Source organism: Aspergillus heteromorphus (assembly GCF_003184545.1).
Source record: "Aspergillus heteromorphus CBS 117.55 chromosome Unknown BO70scaffold_27, whole genome shotgun sequence".
Taxonomy (NCBI): Eukaryota; Fungi; Ascomycota; class Eurotiomycetes; order Eurotiales; family Aspergillaceae; genus Aspergillus; species Aspergillus heteromorphus.
Window position 1 is genome coordinate 1 of NW_020290432.1, and position 18,044 is coordinate 18,044.

An 18,044-nucleotide genomic window follows, 5' to 3' on the forward strand; every position below is an offset into this window, starting at 1 on the left:
TACTGTCCAGCCTGTTCTTGAACCGCACCAGCTGGCTGAGGTCAGGAAAGAAAATGGTGGGTCACTTGAGCTAACAGATCCCCACATCGACAGTGGTTATCAACTGGTTGAGGATGCAGTATTCGAGGTCCCTGTGTCATCAATTAGTAGCCGTGTTGGTTTCCAGCTTGTTATACTCATCGTCCCCCTGCCACATTATCCGAGGATATCATCTTTATTTATCATGTCCTAAATTTGCGCGATAATCGGGCTCGGTTGTGCACTTTGATGCACCCCTGCGAGCAGAACTTGAGCTTGAGACCTTTGGACGTGGCTACTTTGTCTGGCTATCCGCCAGCCACGAGTTATGTCACTACCCTTCCTCCTTTTTATTGATGATTTCGGAGCCCACCGCAACATGTTCAGGGCATTGAAGGGGATCTATCTCACACCTGCCGGCTTGTCCTATGCCGGCGAAGACGTCTGGCAAACTCGTTTACCGTAACGCTGGGTCCTCATGGGGCCTCCTTTCAGGATGTTCTTGCCAATATCCATACTGACCTTGAGACCGTGGCAAAAGGCTTTTACAGCACAATCCATGGGAAACAAGTGCTTGTTACTGCGTCCGTCATGGCTCTTACTGGAGATATGCCACAGCAAGCTAAAAATAGTGGTATGCTCAGCTATAGTGCTGATATCGGATGTCGGACATGCTACTGTCCACGCAGCAAACAGTATCAGTGGTCATATGATACTGTTTCCCATGGCCGATATCATTTCCAGCATCAGTATTACCGAACTGAGGGTGATCACAAGGCCACTGTTCCAGAACAGCAAAGATATTTTAATGCTGTAGGGATACAGTCCGTGCCTTCGCCAATCGAACGGATCATGCCAACTCTTGACATTGTTTTAGGCCGTCCGTATGATGTACCGCACTCTGATTGGAAGGGGATCGGCTATCGTCTGCTGGAGTATATCCAGAAAATTCTTGTGCCTTCAGGGGTTTCCAACTTCGCTACAGCCTTGCAAAAAGTTGTTCGGCCGGCTCAATGGCCTCACTTTCCTCCTCTGAAACACCTAAAAACCTGGACATTGTCAGACCTTGGTCGAGGGATCATTCTCTTACCTATTATTCTTCGAGTATGTGCCCGCCCGACTGGTTTCACCCGAGATTCCTGCTGCGGATTAAAAATATTATACCACATCTCTTTCCAAATACCGAAAATGTGTCCTCGCCACAGATGTGGCTGGTCCGTGCTTGTGCAGAGATCGCATTGACAACCACCCTTATCTCAACCAGCCGCGCGTTGCCTCCTGCACTGGTAAATGCAAGGATTACTCACAGCCGCCGAATCTTTCAGCATTTGGTGGTTACAGCTTCAGCCATGACTGATTCAGAGCTACAGGCATTCAGCATCCATGGTCTGTATCTGTGGTATTCGCTGGCCAGTTACCTAGCTAACATGAAGCAGGAAAACTGCCACATGATTATAATAAGAAGCATAATAAAGATAAATGGTTTAAGTATCTTGGGGTGCCAGTTGTTCATGCTGGCTTTCATTTTCATACATTTGCTGCTGAGTATGGCCCGCTCATGAACTGTAATGTTCTAGCCGGTGAGTTGAAGCATAGGTAAGTACCTATTCTAAATTATAGCCAGCTGCTGATAGTATCACACTATATAAGAATATTCAAGAGATGGATAGATCGCGCCTCGCCGCCTCAGCTGATGACTTATCTCTTCCGGCTAGATCGGCTCCACCACTCTTTACGCCTGGGTCTTGCGGGTTCCTGGCGGGATGATCATCCAATTCTACTAGAGATTGTCCAGGATCTGTATATGTCCTGCCCACGTCTGATCCAGAAACATATTCTTGCAGATGAATTTATTACTGACCTGCAAGTTACAATGACACATCCGATTGAATGGCCTCATTCTTCGCTTTCTGAGCAGGATATACTGGACATGTTACCTTCAGCGTACCGGCAAGAATATTCAATCTCACTTCCTCGCCAGTATGATAAAACACAATTATCTTACTATTGTCAGATCAAATTCTGTTCCCGGTATGATTTCTTTATTTTTAAGGAGACAGCTGTGAAAGGCTTTCGCAGCTGATTTCTATATATCTTCTATTCCAAGATACTAACTGTGTTCTGTTCTCCAGTCATTCACAGACAATTACCACTGGAAATTTTATTAAATACCAGTCTTCAATAGCATATGTGAGTTGTGGTATAAAGCATTATACACAATCAGAATGCTTCTTCTTTCTTTTATTACAGCCTTGGGTACGGAACGGAAATACAGATAAGGCAACAACTCTTCCTTTCTATTGTTCTTCTAAGAGATGGGTATTGTCAGGATTACAAAGTAAAGTTGAGCCGGCATTTATGATCGATATAGATAATGTTTACAGACAGGTATCAGTTGATATTAATACTAGACAAGATCTAGTATACTGTTCATGGAATATTGATTTTATGTAAATAACAAATTATTATATTCTGGTCTTTTACTACTTTCGTATGATTATATATTACTTCTGAGAATATTTTGTATAAGAATCTTACTATTATTTAAGGAGTGTAACCAGATAATCTCTAGAAATTATGATTAATATTTGTTATATATCTATAAAATACCAGATAATGTCTAGAAATTATGATTAATATTTGTTATATATCTATAAAATACCAGATAATGTCTAGAAATTATGATTAATATTTGTTATATATCTATAAAATACAGTTTCTGTTCATAAGTAATAGATATCTTCCGTATCTAATCTATTTTATTACAGAACTATTCTTGTTAAATTATAATTACATAATAGTTTCTGAATCGTATTCAACTTTAACAACGTTTGTATGTAATTACCCGGTTTGGGTGAGGTTGTATCGTTAGTAATTATTATTATATGTAAATAATAATAAATAACTGTTTTGCAACTGTAAGCAACTGTAACACAACCTAGCTACAACCTAACTGTTACTGTAGGTAACAGTTTGACAACTATTATGAAATGGTCAGTGAGTGTGGCAAACTATTAAATATATATAAATAATAGTAAGCTACCATCTTTGACTTTTACTGAACTATGCTGTGACCCTCTCTACGCACGCCTCCGGGCCCCTATGTACTTACATACCTGACATTTCCGGATATACCTGGAGGGGTAGAAGAAGAAGACAGAGCCGATGATAGCCATCTGGTCTGGCTTCGGCGTCTTCCACCTCTTTCTGTTTTCTTTCTCTGTTTTCTTTTTTTTTCTTTTTTTTTTCTCCCCTTCACCCACCACTCACCCCCTCTCCCCACTGCTGATCCCCCAAAGTCAGATAGATGGACAGCAGTGCGGAGAATCCCGGAGCATGCCAGGACTCCGAACAGTCCCCTGTCTGGCATGTCGGCTGTCGTGGACTTTTCCCTGTTGGCATCCAATCTGCGGCACGTCTGAGGCTGGTGGTCCATGGCCGGAGGTCTTTCTTCCAGGGGGGGTGGGGGGAAGGAAAGGCTGGAGAGACTGGAGTCATTGGTGCGATATCTCCATCCTGGCTGTTAATGGTCGAACTATGCATGTGTGATAGAGCATGCTGTTCATTGTGCTTGATGGTGGCATACTATCTACGTCCCTAGTATGTATGGCAACGGCACTAAGAGCAATCCAGACTACTACGGCCAGCCCAGCTCTGATGCAATAGAAGAAGACGTAAAGGATTAGATTTGCAAGGCAACTGATGCCGCTAGACTAGACCATCCTCTGCAGTCGCTACCATCGTCCCTCCCGCACAGCAGGCACGTAACAACATAACATCCGCAGTGGACTGCCCTGTCCGGCCGGACCACAGACCCGCAATCAAAGTAAAAGGAAATAACAAACACGAGCAAACAGCGTCTCAAATCAACTGAGCACGCCGGACCGCAACCACTTCTTCGCTCAGCAACACCCAATCGAAACCCGGGATCAGTACGTCTCCGGTCAATAGTCACCGCTTCTCTTTCACTCTCCTTCTCAGCTCTCACTTCCCCTGATCAGCAGTAATGACATCCCCATAAGTCAAGTGAGCAAGTAAGTACCCGACCAATCAAACAGTCGATCAAGTGTGTCACCATGTCACTGACAACGCAAGCCACTTCAGTGATTGGGTCCCATGCACACGTGCAGGACGCAAACCCATCTGGGGCAGCAGTCAGAGTCCTGACCGCAGCGACGATGGCATCTAGCCTGACGGGCAAACAGATCGTTTTCCTCAAGGTCATAAGCAGAGGTACCCTCAAGGTCATAAGCAGAGGTGTCCTCAAGTTCAGAGGCAGAAGTGTCCTCAATGTCAGAGGCAGAGGTGCCTGAAAAAGAAGAAGCCAGTGAGTTAGTTTCCCAGGTACAAGTGAGGACAAAGGCAAGAACATTTTGCTAATGAAGAGGAAGACGGTAATTACCTTCATCACCAGTGGCGACAGGAAGGTCAGCCAGAGTAAAGTCATCGAAGCCAGACATATCTATCAGACAAAGAGTACAATGGTCAGCTTGTCTATCTGAGACTCGAGGGAAGGGAATGAGAGGGGAGGGAAGAGAAGAGAAGAGAAGACGCGAACCTTTGTTGCTCAGCAAGAACTCATCATCACCAAGGCCGGACACAGCGGCGGACGCCACGAAGGTGACGAACAGGGCCACGATGTAGAGAAGATTGAACTTCATCTTGATTGATAAAGCAGAGGATACTTGAGTTACTTTGATTAAGGTAACAAGACAAAGCTTGAAGGAAGATACGTGGAACGAGATACGCGTTGGACGAGGTCACAAGACAGAGAGAGGAACGGTCGGAAATGGGTGGTAAGAAGGAGAGAAGAAGGAGAAGGAAGAAGAAGCAGGAAAGAGCGAGGTTTTATAGCTGTGGGTGGAGCAGGGCGACTGTCCAGATTGGGACCGAGAGCAGTGAATAGCACCCAGAGAGTTGGCCCACGTGAATTAGAATTCATCTGGTAATTTACAGGGTGATTTTTCTACAACTGTTGTGCGAAAACCTCCTGGAATTCCTTGTATATCATGTCAGGAGATGCTTCTTTGATATCAGATCGGACGTCTATATCGGTGGAGCGTTATGGCTCCGCATATGGCTCCGCATCATGGCTCGGCGTGGTGGTAGCCTGAAGGCGCCTGAGCTACACCGGGCGAAGTGGATGGGATCGCTGCGCTGGAGTTTTTGCTGGGATGAAGGCGCGTCTGTACAGTACAGACTGTCTCTCCTCACATCATAGCCCCTTTGACATTCAAGCCGGCAAGAATTCTTTAGGGCCTTTTGCCTTTCAGCATTGAGTAGCAGGAACCTTGAGACGCTGACTTGTTTCTCTTTCCATAGGACGTCCCCCTGCTACGAAAGCCATAGCCAACCTAGTTGAAACTCCTCAAGACCGGACTACTTCTACAGCAGGACATGACTCGGGCAACGGAGCCTCTATTATCAAATACATCGGCATAGTCTTCGTATGTACATACAAAAAGTGATACTGTCCATTCACAAGTCTGGCAACAAAGTGTCAGGAAGCACCAGCCACCCCCGATGCTCTACCCCCTTCCCCAACCGGCTCATTTACATGAACCAGCAATGATACACAGCCGGTGGAATGAACAAAACCCCCATCATCTTTTCTCGGAGCGGAGTGATTGTGTAAGCGTGATATGATGGGCTTCAGTGTTGCAGCTCGCCTCCGCCGTCTGGCCTCGCAGCAGGGTATCGGGACAGCCAGACAGCGAGACGAGCGTCGACTTCCACCCGCGTTGTGGTCTCGGCCACAGCTTGAAAGCAAGGGTAAAAAACCTCATGATGGGTCTAATTAATCCAAACAGAAGAAGAAACAAAGAAATCAGAGCAACTCCAGACCATGCTTTCCAGGTGAAACGCCTTGCACGCGACTAGAAAAGAAAACAAAATCCCCGGCTGGAGCTAGAGTATAGGATGTCATCAAGGCATGAGGATCGGTGGTGTGCTTCACGCATCTTCCTCCGCTTCAGTGGACTTCTTCTTGGGCTTCTCCGCAAGCTCCTTCTGCCAGATGTTCTTGGCAGCCGCCTGGTCCAGATCGGCGAAGAGGATGTCGAACACCTGCGAGTACCAACTTACGGCATGGCCCTCGATACCGTCCTTGATGTTCTGTGCATAAAGGTTAGTTTTGCCATAGAATGCAGGTTTTCGGATTTCAACTCACCTCAGGCAGCTCCAGCCAGTCAGACATGTTGTCCGCAGGGAAAATGATCTTCTTGGCACCAGCGCGGCGCGCGGCCACCGTCTTTTCCCGCAAACCTCCAATGCGCAAAACCTTGCCGGTCACGGTCAGTTCTCCGGTCATGGCGATAGTTGCGTCCAGAGGATGGTTCAAGGCCAGTGACAGCAGAGACGTGGCCATGGTGATACCTGCAGACGGCCCGTCCTTCGGGACTGCGCCCTCGGGGCAATGCATGTGCAGCTTGGCTTTCTCGAAGAAGCGGTTTTCGGGGAACTGCTTAGCCATGACCGACTTGGAGAAAGAGTATGCGATGTGGCTAGATTCCTTCATTACGTTTTGCAGGTTACCGGTGATGTCGATGCCCGGTCGGGATTCCGCCGACAGAGCATTCTCCAGGATCGACTCGACGTAAAGAGCAGCACCTCCCATGCTGGTCCAAGCAAGACCCATGGTCACGCCCGGTGGGAAAACATCATACAGACGATCAGCGGTGAAGATGGGAGGTCCAACATAGTCAGTAAGGCTGTCTTTGCCGATTTTGAGCTGCACTGTGTCGGGGACCGTCAACGCAACGCGAGGAATTTCCGTTGTGGACTTCTCCGGATCAGCAGGGTTAACCGCTTCAGTTGACTCGGTCTCTTTCTGCGACTCCTCCTGGGCGGCCTTGCCTTCATCCGTCAGAGCCTTCTCTTCCGCGAGAACATCCTCTCCAAGATCGCGGACGATCTTGAACGCTGCCTTCCGGTAGACCTTCTCGATCTGCTTCTTCAGGTTGCGAACACCACTCTCACGGCAATACGACTTGATGAGCTCCTCAACAGCGTCCTCCGTCAGGTTAACGTCAACTTCCTTGAGACCAGTCAGCTCCCGGGCAGCAGGCGCAAGGTACCGCTGAGCGATGGCCATTTTCTCGTCCGCGACATAACCCGAGAGTTCGATGAGCTCCATGCGGTCCAATAGCGGCCGAGGGATGGTATCGGTGACGTTTGCCGTGCAAACGAAGAGAACCTTAGACAAATCCACCGGAACATCCATGTAGTTGTCCAAGAATGACGAGTTCTGTTCAGGGTCAAGCAGCTCAAGGAGCGCAGAGGACGGGTCGCCTTGGTGACCACGACCAATCTTGTCGACTTCGTCGATCAGAATGAGAGGGTTCTCCGTCTGGCACTTCTTGAGCGCCTGGATAATGCGCCCAGGAAGAGCGCCCACGTATGTTCTACGGTGTCCCTTGATCTCAGCGACATCCGTAAGACCTCCAACAGAAAATCGGTAGTACTGTCGGTTCAGGGCGCGTGCGATCGACTTTCCAATACTAGTCTTTCCAACACCAGGAGGTCCGACCAGGCAGATGATTTTACCTTCCACGGTTCCACGAAGCTTACCCACGGCGATGAACTCCAAGATGCGGTCCTTAACATCCTTCAGACCATAGTGGTCTTCGTCCAGGACGGTCATCGCGTGCTTAATACCAAAGTTCTCCACACTCTTTTGTCCCCAAGGAATCTGAGTCAGCCAATCCAAATAGTTGCGAGTGACATTGAACTCAGAAGCAGCTGGCTCCAGATGTGCCAACTTGTTGAGTTCCTCGTCGAACACCTTCTTAACGGCATCTGGCATGGCAAGTTTCTCTGCCTTCCCCTTGAACTTTTCCACTAACTTGTCTTTGCCGTCGGACTCAATGCCCAACTCTCTCTTGATGCCCTTCATCTGTTCCATCAACCAGTACTCGCGCTGGCGCTTCTGGATTTTAGCTTCCACGTCCTTAGAGATCTTGGACTGCAGTTGAGCATTCATGAGCTCCTTCTTCAACACAACCAATGCCTTGGGAAGTCGCTCTTCGATGTTCATCACCTCCAAGACCTCCTGCATTTCATTGAGCTCGCCTGCCGAAACAGCAGCAGCAAAGTCGGCCAACTTGGCAGGCTCGTCGCTCAGATTGCCAGGGAACTGATCAGTATAGAATGCAGAGATTTGGTCGCGAAACAACGGGTTGAGGCTAGCAATCTCCTTGCACACGTTGACAATCTCACTCGTCACCGCGCGGATGATGGGACTCTTCTTATCAAAAGGCTCCTCTACCAGATTTTCCACGTTGACCAAGCTGACGGGGTACTTTCGCAAGAATGAAGTGGGCTCATAGTGGTCCTTAGGAGCAGGCTCCGCAGCGCCCTCCTCAAAACTAGCCACAACATCTCCGCGACGCTCCGTGGGCTTTTCCTCCGCTGGGGCAGCGGCTTTTGAAGGATCATTAGGCGGAAGCAACGACGAGACCTTGATTCGACGATGGGGATAAAGAACCGCCGTCACACCACTCGCTTCGCCACGAAGAGGGTAGGCGGCAGTGATCTGGGCGAAGACTCCCACATCATAGACATCATCCAGGTTTTCGATCACGTCGCCATCGGCGTTCTCATCCTTGAACAGGAAAGCACCCACGTAGGGTTGCCCCCGCTTCATCATGTCCTGAATGGCGGTGGCCACGTTCGGGTCTCGAATGGTGATGGCTTTGTAGAAGCCCGGGAACAACGGTCGCTTGGCAATTGGGATGGCCATCACCTGAGGGTAAACTTCCGGGACTGATGGCTTCTGGAGGGCCTTCTCGCCGGTGCCCTTCTTACCCTTCTTTCCACCATCCTCGTTGCCACCACCGTTGTTCGCACCGCTGGGCTTGGAGTCCGAACCGCCACTGACAGGTATGGGAGACGGAATATCCGATGAGTTCCCCTTCCCTTCTAGGGCATTACCGTCCTTCTTTGCGTCTTCCTCCAGGCCACGTTGCTCCTTGTCCCCGCCCGTCTTCTCCTTCCGCCGCGCGCTGCCCGATGTCGGAGCTCCGGGTTCCTGTGACGACCCCTGCTTGGTAGGGGAATCAGCTGGCCGACGCCGGGCATCTGGAGCTTTTTCAGCATCCTTGTCCTCGTCCTGATCCTTCTGCTCTTTCTGAGCCGGGTCGTCCTTTTCGTCACTGGGTGGGGGCCTTTCTCTCCGCCGGATAGAGCTCGAAGAGAAGGTACGGGGAGACGACGGGAGAGGACGGCGGAATCGCGAGGCGTTTAGTATCGATCTGGCACTGACATTGTATCTAGACGGAGCAATGAGAGGCCGAGGGATGAAAGGACGCGGTGTTTGGTGGAGCGCGGCTCTCCAGGGGAGGGTCTGGCCGCGGAGCATGCTCATGTAGATGCGGGCAAAGAACACGGGGAGACGGGGGTATCTAGGTGGGAGTTGGGAGGGACGAAAAAGAAGAGAATATCGCAGCAGCACGAGGGCGTACCGGGGAGAGGGGTTGGAGGGAGGGAAGGAAAATCAATGCAATGCGATGCAGTCCGGTCCGGTCAGGTCAGGTCAGGTCGGTTCGGTCGGTCGAGTGCTTGATTACCGAAGCAAGCAGCAGGCTTTCATCATCGCTGCCTCGGCTGCTTGTTTTTCCGCTCGGGAAACTTTTTTGAGCCAAACGACTCGAAGCTTCCAGGCGTCTTCCCCATCAGGAGGCGGTCGAGCTCGAAGGTCTCCTCCGCTTCGTTACAAATCAACCTCGTCCCCTCAACTCTCGTCCCTCTGTGCGATTGACTGTGCTTCGTTGATCGGGTGCAACACCGCTTTTCACCATGAGCGCCACCTCCGCCGCAATGCCCAAAGCCGCGGCTCTTCCCGCTCGTCTACTGCGCACCTCGCGACAGTGCTCGAAGCAGAGTCCGGCCACCGGCTTTCGATCTTCCACCCCAGTTCGGACGTACCATGTGTCGACCTCTTCTTCGACCAGTCAGCGCCTGCGGGATGGTGCTCGTAGCAAAAAGCACCCGGCACTGCTCTCCTCCAGGGTAAGTGGTTTCTGCAATGTCCGCGGCCATCCATCCGGGCCGTGACTGACCGATCTCCCGCCTACAGGTTTTTCATACGACTGCCCCCCTTGGAGCTGTTGCGGATCCGTACAAGGTCCTAGGTGTCGACAAGGGCGCCTCCGCTGGAGACATCAAGAAGGCCTACTATGGAATGGCAAAGAAATACCACCCGGATACAAACAAGGACCCCAACGCCAAGGAAAAGTTCTCAGAGGCCCAAACGGCGTACGAGCTGCTCTCCGACCCCAAGAAGCGCGAGAACTACGACCGGTTCGGCTCGGCTGCTTTCGACCAGAACGGCGGCTTTGACCCCAGTGCCGGCGGCAACCCGTTTGCTGGCGCTGGAGGGTTCGGTGGCTTCGGCGGCTTCGGCGGCGGCGGTTTCCCTGGAGGATTCTCCGCAGACATCAACTTCGAGGATCTGTTTGGAGCTTTCGCTGGCGGTGCCCGCCGCTCTGGTCGGGGACGCCGGGGCCCGTTCCAGGAGGTCTTGGTGGGCGAGGATATTGAGGTTCAGACCAACATCTCTTTCATGGACGCTGCGAAGGGTACCACGCAGGATATTGTTATCACCCCTCTGAAAGAATGCGGTACCTGCAGCGGTGACGGACTGAAGAAGGGCGCCAAACGCACCCAGTGCCGCCAGTGCAACGGCTCCGGAACCCGGGTACACTTCATGCAGGGTGGATTCCAGGTCGCCGCCACCTGCGATGCCTGTGGTGGAGCAGGGCAGTCGGTCCCCAGAGGATCCGAGTGTGGCTCGTGCAAGGGTAACGGAGTGGTCAGGGATATGAAGACTGTTAAGGTCGATATTCCTGGCGGTGTGGAGGATGGCATGCGCCTGAGAGTATCCGGTGAGGGTGACGCCCCTCCCACCGGTACAGCGGCTGCCCCGGGAGCCCGGACACAGAAGGGTGATCTGTACGTTTCGATCCGGGTCTCTCCCGACCGCCGATTTAGTCGTTCCGGCTCCGACATTCTCTACACTGCCTCCCTTCCCCTCACCACCGCTCTGCTTGGTGGCGAAGTGACGGTCCCGACGTTGGATGGCGAGGTCAAGGTCAAGGTCGGCACCGGTACCGGCACCGGCGATCGCATCACGCTGTCCGGCATGGGTATGAAGAAACTTGGTGCACGTTCCCGGGGCTTTGCCGCTACGGGTGATTTGAAGGTCGAGTTCAAGGTTGCCATGCCGAAGTATTTGACCGGCAACCAGCGGACGATCCTGGAGATTCTTGCAGACGAGATGGGCGACAAAACGGCTAAGCGCGTCATGGACATTCCCAAGGACGGGTGAGTAGGAAGGAAATTCAAGTTCGGCCAGATTTGACAGGTAATCTAACAATCTACAGTTCTCCCCCGTCCGGCTCAAGCGCGACCTCCTCTGACGCCTCGAAGAACGAAGGGTTCCTCAAATCCGCTTGGCATAAGCTCGTGAACCACAACAAACCCTCTGGATCGGAAGCATCGAAGAGCGACTCGAGCAAGGAGGACTCGGGTAGCAGCAAAGAGGACGGCGAGAAGAAGTGAAGCTCGAGCTGAACGGAGTCATGGACGACATGTATAATCGGATTCTTGGATACTGCTTGGGGCTCCTTCATTTCATACTGTAATTATTTCGGAAAATATCATAGCGACGGCGAGCTTGGGGGTTCTGGTGCCATTCTGCATGTTTGGGGAGGGTTTTCTCCCATCTCCGGTCCCTTGTTGATGTTGCTTGTTCATAGAGACACAGACTACTACTTACTACTGCTGCTATGTATGTGACGTGTATGTACGATTAGAGTTAGCGCGCAAGACCTCTCTACTTCTTACTTCCTGTTCATGGTAAACCTTTCTGACCTTTCTGACCTTTCGTGCATATTGAAACCGCCCCATCTCACCAAAGGCCCCGATCAGAGCAATGACTGGAGGATGGGGGCGAGTGCCCATCCAAGCTTTCCCGCCTCCATCACGGCCGGCGGTTACCATCCCGTCCATCACAACCGCTCCATCCTCTCGTCACCTTCCCACCTTCCACCTTCTTCTCCCCCAATTCCCCCACCGGTCGTCCACACCCACACCACTCCTTTCCCCTCCATTCCGCTCCTGGGAGCGAGTCTGAATATCCGGTCGCTCTTTGCAATTCTTCCTAGGTCTGTCCTTGGCTACACCGCCGTCCCGAGTGAGTCAGGACCCCTTCCTCGGCCTGCTCCCCACTTCCGTCATCATCGTCGAGCTAACGACGGGAACTACGGTTAGGCTGCCTTGGGGACGGTTACTACCTGGACTAGACCACTAGACTACTAGTGAGCAGCGACTACTCGATCTATCGGCCCCTACCAGACTGCCACCACGATTTCTCGCAGTGACGACGACTAAGCATCGCCTACCCTCGTTACCCCACAGTGCCCTCCCGAAAACCTCCCCTCCCCCCATTGCGACTTCGACCTCGCCCTACCTGCTCGTGCTCCCCTGCTCCAACTCGGGCCCGCTGTCTCTCCGCCTTTGGATGGGAGCTCCCCGCTCCTCCCGAACACCACCATGGCCGAATCGCCCATGATCTCGTGTCCGCTCAAGCAGACCAACGAAATAGACTGGATCCGACCCCTCAAGGATTTCATCCGTCAGAGTTACGGTGAAGACCCCGACCGCTACAGCTCAGAATGCGCCACCCTCAACCGCTTGCGCCAGGACATGAGGGGCGCGGGGAAGGACAGTGCGACGGGTCGCGACTTACTGTATCGGTATTATGGACAACTAGAGCTCCTGGACCTGAGGTTTCCGGTGGATGAAAACCATATTAAGATCTCTTTCACCTGGTATTTTCCTATTCTTTTTGGGCCCCTGTCCCCGTTACCATCCATGCCCGCTAACAGCCCAATGCCCTGTCCAGGTACGATGCCTTTACCCAGAAAGCCACCTCTCAATACTCCCTGGCGTTCGAGAAAGCTTCGATCATCTTCAACATCTCCGCTGTTCTTTCGTGCCATGCAGCCAATCAGAACCGTGCCGATGATACCGGTCTCAAGACTGCCTATCACTCCTTCCAGGCCTCTGCGGGCATGTTCACCTATATCAACGAGAACTTCCTCCATGCGCCATCGACCGACTTGAACCGGGACACCGTGAAAGCCCTGATTCATATCACCCTGGCCCAGGGCCAGGAAGTATTCTTGGAGAAACAGATTGCGGATAATAAGAAGGCTGGGCTGCTAGCGAAACTCGCTAGCCAGGCCGCCTATCTGTATGCCCAGGCTGCTGAAGGAATGCTAGAGTTCGCAAAGGGTATCTTTGACAAGGTGTGGACGATCGTCGTGCAGGCTAAGGCGGCGCACATGACTTCCGTGGCATCCTACTACCAGGCTCTGGCAGACAGCGAAACCGGATCGCATGGCGTGGCTATCGCTCGGCTGCAGCTGGCGGAGAAGAACTCGACAGCAGCCCTCGGATGGGCCAAGTCTTTCCCATCGTCGGTCTCTCCCAATGCAAACCTCAGCTCTGAAGCCGGCACCAACCTGCTTGATCTTATCAAGTATCACCTTGCGAATGTTCAAGCGAAGCTCACCGTGTTCAAGAAGGACAACGACTTCATCTATCACCAACCTATCCCGAGCGAGGCCGGTTTGTCGGCCGTCGCCAAGCTACCCGCTGCCAAGGCCATTCCTGTCAGTGAACTCTACCAGGGTCAGGATATCCAGCGCATCATCGGCCCCGATATCTTCCAGAAACTCGTTCCGATGTCCGTCACGGAAACGGCCAGTCTTTACGACGAAGAGAAAGCCAAGCTAATCCGAGCGGAAACGGAGAAAGTCGAAACGGCGAACGGAGAAATGGCTGCGAGCCTGGATTACCTGAAGCTTCCCGGTAGCCTCAACATCCTCAAGGGTGGGATGGACCAGGAGATGACAGTGGATGATGAGTTCCGACGCTGGTGCCAGGAGCTGGCGGGCCATCAACCGTTCACCAAGGCATTCGATGGCCTGCAGGATCGCAAGGCGGAGACATTGGCTCAATTGGACCAATGTTCAAAGCAACTAGACCTAGAGGAAAGCGTATGCGAGAAGATGCGCTCAAAGTATGGAGTGGAGTGGAGTCAGCAACCCAGCGCTAGGCTGAACACCACGCTCCGTGGCGATATCCGGACATACCGGGACACCATCAACGAAGCCAGTGCTAGTGACTCTCAACTCTTGTCCACTCTCCGGCAATATGAGGCGGACTTCGACGAAATGCGATCTGCGGGCGAGACAGAAGAAGCCGAGGTTCTCTTCCAGCGCGCAATGATCAAAGCTGGATCCAAGCATGGCAAGAGCAAGAGCGGGCTTGCTAGCCCATACGCTTCAGCGCCGGAAGGAAACCTAATTGACGACGTCTACGATGATGGAAGCGCCTCGGTATCGGAGCAGATCGGGAAAGTTGAATCCATCCTGAAGAAGTTGAACCTGGTCAAGAGGGAACGAGCCCAGGTGTTGAAGGACCTCAAGGAAAAGGTATGTAGCTTGCCTAATCTCAATCTCAAGATTTCTTGGTTGACGCCCGCGATCAGGTCCACAACGATGACATCTCCAACGTGTTGATCCTGAACAAAAAGACCATCGCCGGACAGGAAAACCAGCTCTTCGAAGCTGAGCTGGAGAAGTTCCGTCCTCATCAGAACCGACTGCTCCAGGCCAACCACAAGCAAGCCTCGCTGATGAAAGAACTCACCAAAATCTACGGCGACCTGCTGCAGGACAAACGAGTGCGTGCCGAGCAATCCAAGTATGAAAGCATCACCCGCCAACGCAACACTGTGATGTCCCGATACAAAAAGATCCATGACGCCTTCAACGGCCTATTGTCGGGAACCGTTCAGGCCCAAACCTTCTACACCGAGATGGCCGAGACCGTTGAAAGCCTGAAAAAGAACGTTGAGACCTTCATCAACAACCGACGGTCCGAAGGAGCCCAGCTTCTCGGCCAAATCGAGCGGGACAAGGCAAGCAATGTTTCGGAGCAGGAAGACCGTGAGCGGGAAAAGCTGCGGCTTCTGATGGAGCGCCTGTCCACCGAACCAAAGACCTCAACCACTCCCTCCGCACCCACAGCTCCTTCCAAGGCTAAGTCACCTCCCCCCGCCATCCAGACGCCCGCATATCCCAACCCGGCCCTCTCCTCCCCGAAGATGTCGCCGCACTTCCCTCCGGGACAGTCGCATAGCGTCCCGCTCTCGCACTCCCCAGCTCCCTACGGGCAGTACATGACCCACGGCACGGGCGTCTCCTACCTCCCCAGCCAGCCCTTCCAACAAGGCGCCGCGGCGCCTCTCGGGGAGGGCTACAATCCCATGGCCTACCCCGTGCCCCCATCCGTCTCCCCTCCCCCAAACCAACAATTCTATTCCTCCACCCCAGCCCCATACAGCTACTCCGGTCCCACCCCGCCAGCTGCCCCATCCTCCTTCATGCTCCAGGGCTACGTCCCGCCTCCTCCGCCGCCCGCCCCCAGCAAACCACCTACGCCCATCCACGGGCCCATACCCGTCCGGTCCCGGAGGCTACGCTCAAGCCCGACCATACGGCTCAAGCCAGCACCACAAGGTGCACTCGCAGTCGTCGCAGTCCCAGGGCCAGGCAGGGGGTCCTCCGCCGATCCCTGGGCGGGTCTGAACGCATGGAAATGAAATCAAGGACATGAGAGAAGTATGATAGACTTACTTAACGGAACGGGATGATTTGCATTTTGGCGTTTTTTCCCCACTGTCCTTTTTCCTTTGCCTCTGCTGCTTCTGTTTGCTACATATGCTTGTTCTTATTGATGCTTCTTTTTGCCCTTATTTTCCCCCTTTTTTTTTTTTTTTTTTTGGACGCGTTAACGTAAGCTTTTCTTTGATGATGCTCTTACTACTGTGTTTTTGGTCGGATCCTGTGGCCTCTCTTCTGCGGGTGAAAATACGGAAGGAGATTTTGGCGGGATGGACGAGTTTGTATATAGTCATGGAGAGAGGGGAGAGAGGGGAGGGAGGGGGGTGCAGTGGAAGGGCTGTGGTGCGGGATTAAATCAAATCATGTTGGTATGATATACGTGGTCATTGTTTACTTTGATGGCATTAAAGAGTAGACAAGCTACATTAGGTACAGGACGAGGGGAGCTAGATACTATGTATGGACCTTGCACGGCCATTGAGCATAGTAGCCGCCATAGAGAACAAGCAAGCAATATTAGAGCAACATTCATAGATCCCGTTTCGCCAAGGTTGTTAATATACATGTAGGGCAGGTGAGAGTTAAGGCAGGGGGAAAGGATATGATAACTGAGCAGGAGGGTTCAGAGGTGACCCGAGCAACGAAAATAACAATAGCACAGTAGAACAGCGAGACTCGGGCAGACGGTGTCAGCCACGCCGTGAAAGCAGACCAAGGATACACAAACAAATAATAATAAGGGAGACACGGTTAGTACTTCTGTGAGCTAGCAAACCAATGGGTATCATGAAAAGGGGAGATGCGACGACCGGAAAAACAGGATAGCGGCTTCGAAATTAAGAGAATGAGAGAGGAGTGTAGGGGTTTCAAGTCGACTCTATGTCGAATGAATCTTGCACGCAGCCAAACGCCAATTGCGAACCGGGGCTGTGCCGATGAATAAATCTGCGGATGGGGGGGAAGACTCCCAGGTCGACATTGTGGAGAGGAGAAAGATGGGGGAGGGAAAGTAAGTGCCAGAGGTATCAGGGCTGGAATCGAAGACGGAAATGCCGACCTCTTCCCTCTTCCCGAACCTTGTACAGAAATCGCGCAATGGCTTCTTGTTCCGCAAGCCCAGCACTGTTGAAGTGTTTGCGAACTGTCACGGCAAGCTGATTTTTGTTCACCCGGTCCTGGCCAATGATCTGGTGTAACGCGCTCTTGCCATCGATCGTATTCGGGCCTCGGTGCGCATGGCGGTCTTTGTGCTTTACGGTGACGCCATTGGGGGCTGAAGATTTGGTGTGCAAGGCTTTTCGGGACGTGGAAGTGCTTGATTGGGAACCATTGTTTATCTGGTTCTGGCGAGATATATTTGCTCGCTGGGCGGCGATAGATGTCGGCGATCGGAGACCAATCCCTCTGGAAAGGAGGAGATGGGAGTATTCACTGGAGAAAGCGCTGGGAGTGGACAGTTTATAGCCATGTCGGTAGGAGTGGAGGAGTTCGAGGGGCATCTCGGACCAAGGGATCTACACACCAAGAAAGTTAGATTTTATTGGCGGAGGGGCGTGCAAAGAGATCAATGAATGGCAGAAGAATAGCAGGACTCCAATCCACTGCTACATACCTTGGGCACATTATCCTGTTCGCCTCCAGCGGGGGCGCTGGTGACATTGGCAAGATGAGGAGGGACCTTGGCCTCTCGAGCAGTCGCAGCCGCCGATCCACCCGCACCCTTGCGGGCCTTGCCTGTCGTTGTTTTATGCTCTCTTGCGGTGCTGGAGCCTTCAGAACGAGAGTCGTCCTGGACGGCTGTCGTCCGTTGGCGCGGGGGAGCCATTGCAGCAGCAGGAGAAAGCAGGAAAGGAGATGGGGGAAGATTGGGGGGAGAGAAAAAGAGAACCGGGGCAGTGACAGCCCCAAACAAGCCGGTCCACGAAGATTGAATAGCGAAGCACAATTTCTGACCCAATCGGACTCACGGCACACGACAAACTGCGATGTAAAAAAGCATGTCTGATGAACTTTTGCTTCGGCCGGCGGGAGGCGGCCAGTCGCGGCAGAATACCGAGCGCGACATCATCGCGCCGCTTCGGGTAATATTGCCGACTATACTTCGCATCGCAACTCCTTCAGCGGAGAAACTGGGGATCCAAACCCGTCAGACGGCTGATTTGGAGAAGTCGGTTCCTGCGAAAAGAGGACAGGTAGTGGTCCATGATGTTTTCGCTGTGAGCCGACTGGCGTCAAGGCCATCCGGTGCGTTGGCAGACATATCGGAGCAATGTCCGAGACTTGGTGGGTTCGAGTATTGTCTTCCGTATGCGGCGCGCATTCCCATACTAC

At 52.4% G+C, this 18,044-nt stretch overlaps 8 protein-coding genes across 8 annotated transcripts; 5 read left to right on the forward strand and 3 right to left on the reverse strand.

The window, feature by feature from the left end:
- Positions 1-1,474: 1,474 nt before the first annotated feature.
- On the forward strand, positions 1,475-2,494 carry BO70DRAFT_364983 (uncharacterized protein). The gene is made up of 2 exons (XM_025543948.1): positions 1,475-2,049; positions 2,151-2,494. Exons 1-2 carry the CDS (start codon positions 1,712-1,714, stop codon positions 2,470-2,472), a joined length of 660 nt encoding a protein of 219 aa, XP_025396196.1. The 5' UTR covers positions 1,475-1,711; the 3' UTR covers positions 2,473-2,494.
- Positions 2,495-3,049: 555 nt separating this feature from the next.
- Positions 3,050-3,791, forward strand: BO70DRAFT_119025 (uncharacterized protein). Its single transcript, XM_025537935.1, has one exon. The coding sequence runs from the start codon at positions 3,184-3,186 to the stop codon at positions 3,565-3,567; it is 384 nt and encodes a 127-aa protein (XP_025396197.1). The 5' UTR covers positions 3,050-3,183; the 3' UTR covers positions 3,568-3,791.
- Positions 3,792-4,108: 317 nt separating this feature from the next.
- BO70DRAFT_381944 (uncharacterized protein) lies at positions 4,109-4,799 on the reverse strand. The gene is made up of 3 exons (XM_025545505.1): positions 4,577-4,799; positions 4,421-4,480; positions 4,109-4,327 (listed from the first exon to the last, which is right to left on the reverse strand). Exons 1-3 carry the CDS (start codon positions 4,677-4,679, stop codon positions 4,119-4,121), a joined length of 372 nt encoding a protein of 123 aa, XP_025396198.1. The 5' UTR covers positions 4,680-4,799; the 3' UTR covers positions 4,109-4,118.
- Positions 4,800-5,887: 1,088 nt separating this feature from the next.
- On the reverse strand, positions 5,888-9,555 carry BO70DRAFT_119042 (ATP-dependent protease La). Its single transcript, XM_025537936.1, has 2 exons — positions 6,188-9,555; positions 5,888-6,132 (listed from the first exon to the last, which is right to left on the reverse strand). The coding sequence occupies exons 1-2, from the start codon at positions 9,380-9,382 to the stop codon at positions 5,971-5,973; spliced, it is 3,357 nt and encodes a 1,118-aa protein (XP_025396199.1). The 5' UTR covers positions 9,383-9,555; the 3' UTR covers positions 5,888-5,970.
- Positions 9,556-9,705: 150 nt separating this feature from the next.
- On the forward strand, positions 9,706-11,535 carry BO70DRAFT_364985 (putative mitochondrial DnaJ chaperone (Mdj1)). Its single transcript, XM_025543949.1, has 2 exons — positions 9,706-10,026; positions 10,094-11,535. The coding sequence occupies exons 1-2, from the start codon at positions 9,814-9,816 to the stop codon at positions 11,342-11,344; spliced, it is 1,464 nt and encodes a 487-aa protein (XP_025396200.1). The 5' UTR covers positions 9,706-9,813; the 3' UTR covers positions 11,345-11,535.
- A 97-nt stretch (positions 11,536-11,632) lies between these two features.
- On the forward strand, positions 11,633-12,429 carry BO70DRAFT_119078 (uncharacterized protein). Its single transcript, XM_025537938.1, has one exon. The coding sequence runs from the start codon at positions 11,872-11,874 to the stop codon at positions 12,286-12,288; it is 417 nt and encodes a 138-aa protein (XP_025396201.1). The 5' UTR covers positions 11,633-11,871; the 3' UTR covers positions 12,289-12,429.
- On the forward strand, positions 12,430-15,766 carry bro1 (putative signal transduction protein BroA). Its single transcript, XM_025537937.1, has 3 exons — positions 12,430-12,848; positions 12,923-14,519; positions 14,576-15,766. Exons 1-3 carry the CDS (start codon positions 12,571-12,573, stop codon positions 15,689-15,691), a joined length of 2,991 nt encoding a protein of 996 aa, XP_025396202.1. The 5' UTR covers positions 12,430-12,570; the 3' UTR covers positions 15,692-15,766.
- Positions 15,767-16,508: 742 nt separating this feature from the next.
- Positions 16,509-17,760, reverse strand: BO70DRAFT_119129 (histone deacetylase complex subunit SAP30 Sin3-binding domain-containing protein). Its single transcript, XM_025537939.1, has 2 exons — positions 17,326-17,760; positions 16,509-17,227 (listed from the first exon to the last, which is right to left on the reverse strand). The coding sequence occupies exons 1-2, from the start codon at positions 17,536-17,538 to the stop codon at positions 16,739-16,741; spliced, it is 702 nt and encodes a 233-aa protein (XP_025396203.1). The 5' UTR covers positions 17,539-17,760; the 3' UTR covers positions 16,509-16,738.
- Between the last annotated feature and the right edge of the window lie 284 nt (positions 17,761-18,044).

What these genes read in the sequence shown, in the direction of transcription:
- BO70DRAFT_119042 (XM_025537936.1), bottom strand. Translation starts at nt 9,382, where the DNA reads ATGAGCATGCTCCGCGGCCAGACCCTCCCCTGGAGAGCCGCGCTCCAC. An exon ending in ACTGGCTGGAGCTGCCTGAG is followed by an intron (nt 6,133 to 6,187) that starts GTGAGTTGAAAT and finishes CTTTATGCACAG; the next exon opens with AACATCAAGGACGGTATCGA.
- BO70DRAFT_364983 (XM_025543948.1), top strand. Translation starts at nt 1,712, where the DNA reads ATGACTTATCTCTTCCGGCTAGATCGGCTCCACCACTCTTTACGCCTG. An exon ending in CAGATCAAATTCTGTTCCCG is followed by an intron (nt 2,050 to 2,150) that starts GTATGATTTCTT and finishes TCTGTTCTCCAG; the next exon opens with TCATTCACAGACAATTACCA.
- BO70DRAFT_381944 (XM_025545505.1), bottom strand. Translation starts at nt 4,679, where the DNA reads ATGAAGTTCAATCTTCTCTACATCGTGGCCCTGTTCGTCACCTTCGTG. An exon ending in GTTCTTGCTGAGCAACAAAG is followed by an intron (nt 4,481 to 4,576) that starts GTTCGCGTCTTC and finishes TTTGTCTGATAG; the next exon opens with ATATGTCTGGCTTCGATGAC. An exon ending in TGTCGCCACTGGTGATGAAG is followed by an intron (nt 4,328 to 4,420) that starts GTAATTACCGTC and finishes CTTCTTTTTCAG; the next exon opens with GCACCTCTGCCTCTGACATT.
- BO70DRAFT_119129 (XM_025537939.1), bottom strand. Translation starts at nt 17,538, where the DNA reads ATGGCTCCCCCGCGCCAACGGACGACAGCCGTCCAGGACGACTCTCGT. An exon ending in AACAGGATAATGTGCCCAAG is followed by an intron (nt 17,228 to 17,325) that starts GTATGTAGCAGT and finishes CTTGGTGTGTAG; the next exon opens with ATCCCTTGGTCCGAGATGCC.
- bro1 (XM_025537937.1), top strand. Translation starts at nt 12,571, where the DNA reads ATGGCCGAATCGCCCATGATCTCGTGTCCGCTCAAGCAGACCAACGAA. An exon ending in ATTAAGATCTCTTTCACCTG is followed by an intron (nt 12,849 to 12,922) that starts GTATTTTCCTAT and finishes TGCCCTGTCCAG; the next exon opens with GTACGATGCCTTTACCCAGA. An exon ending in TGAAGGACCTCAAGGAAAAG is followed by an intron (nt 14,520 to 14,575) that starts GTATGTAGCTTG and finishes GCCCGCGATCAG; the next exon opens with GTCCACAACGATGACATCTC.
- BO70DRAFT_364985 (XM_025543949.1), top strand. Translation starts at nt 9,814, where the DNA reads ATGAGCGCCACCTCCGCCGCAATGCCCAAAGCCGCGGCTCTTCCCGCT. An exon ending in CGGCACTGCTCTCCTCCAGG is followed by an intron (nt 10,027 to 10,093) that starts GTAAGTGGTTTC and finishes TCCCGCCTACAG; the next exon opens with GTTTTTCATACGACTGCCCC.
- BO70DRAFT_119078 (XM_025537938.1), top strand. Translation starts at nt 11,872, where the DNA reads ATGGTAAACCTTTCTGACCTTTCTGACCTTTCGTGCATATTGAAACCG.
- BO70DRAFT_119025 (XM_025537935.1), top strand. Translation starts at nt 3,184, where the DNA reads ATGATAGCCATCTGGTCTGGCTTCGGCGTCTTCCACCTCTTTCTGTTT.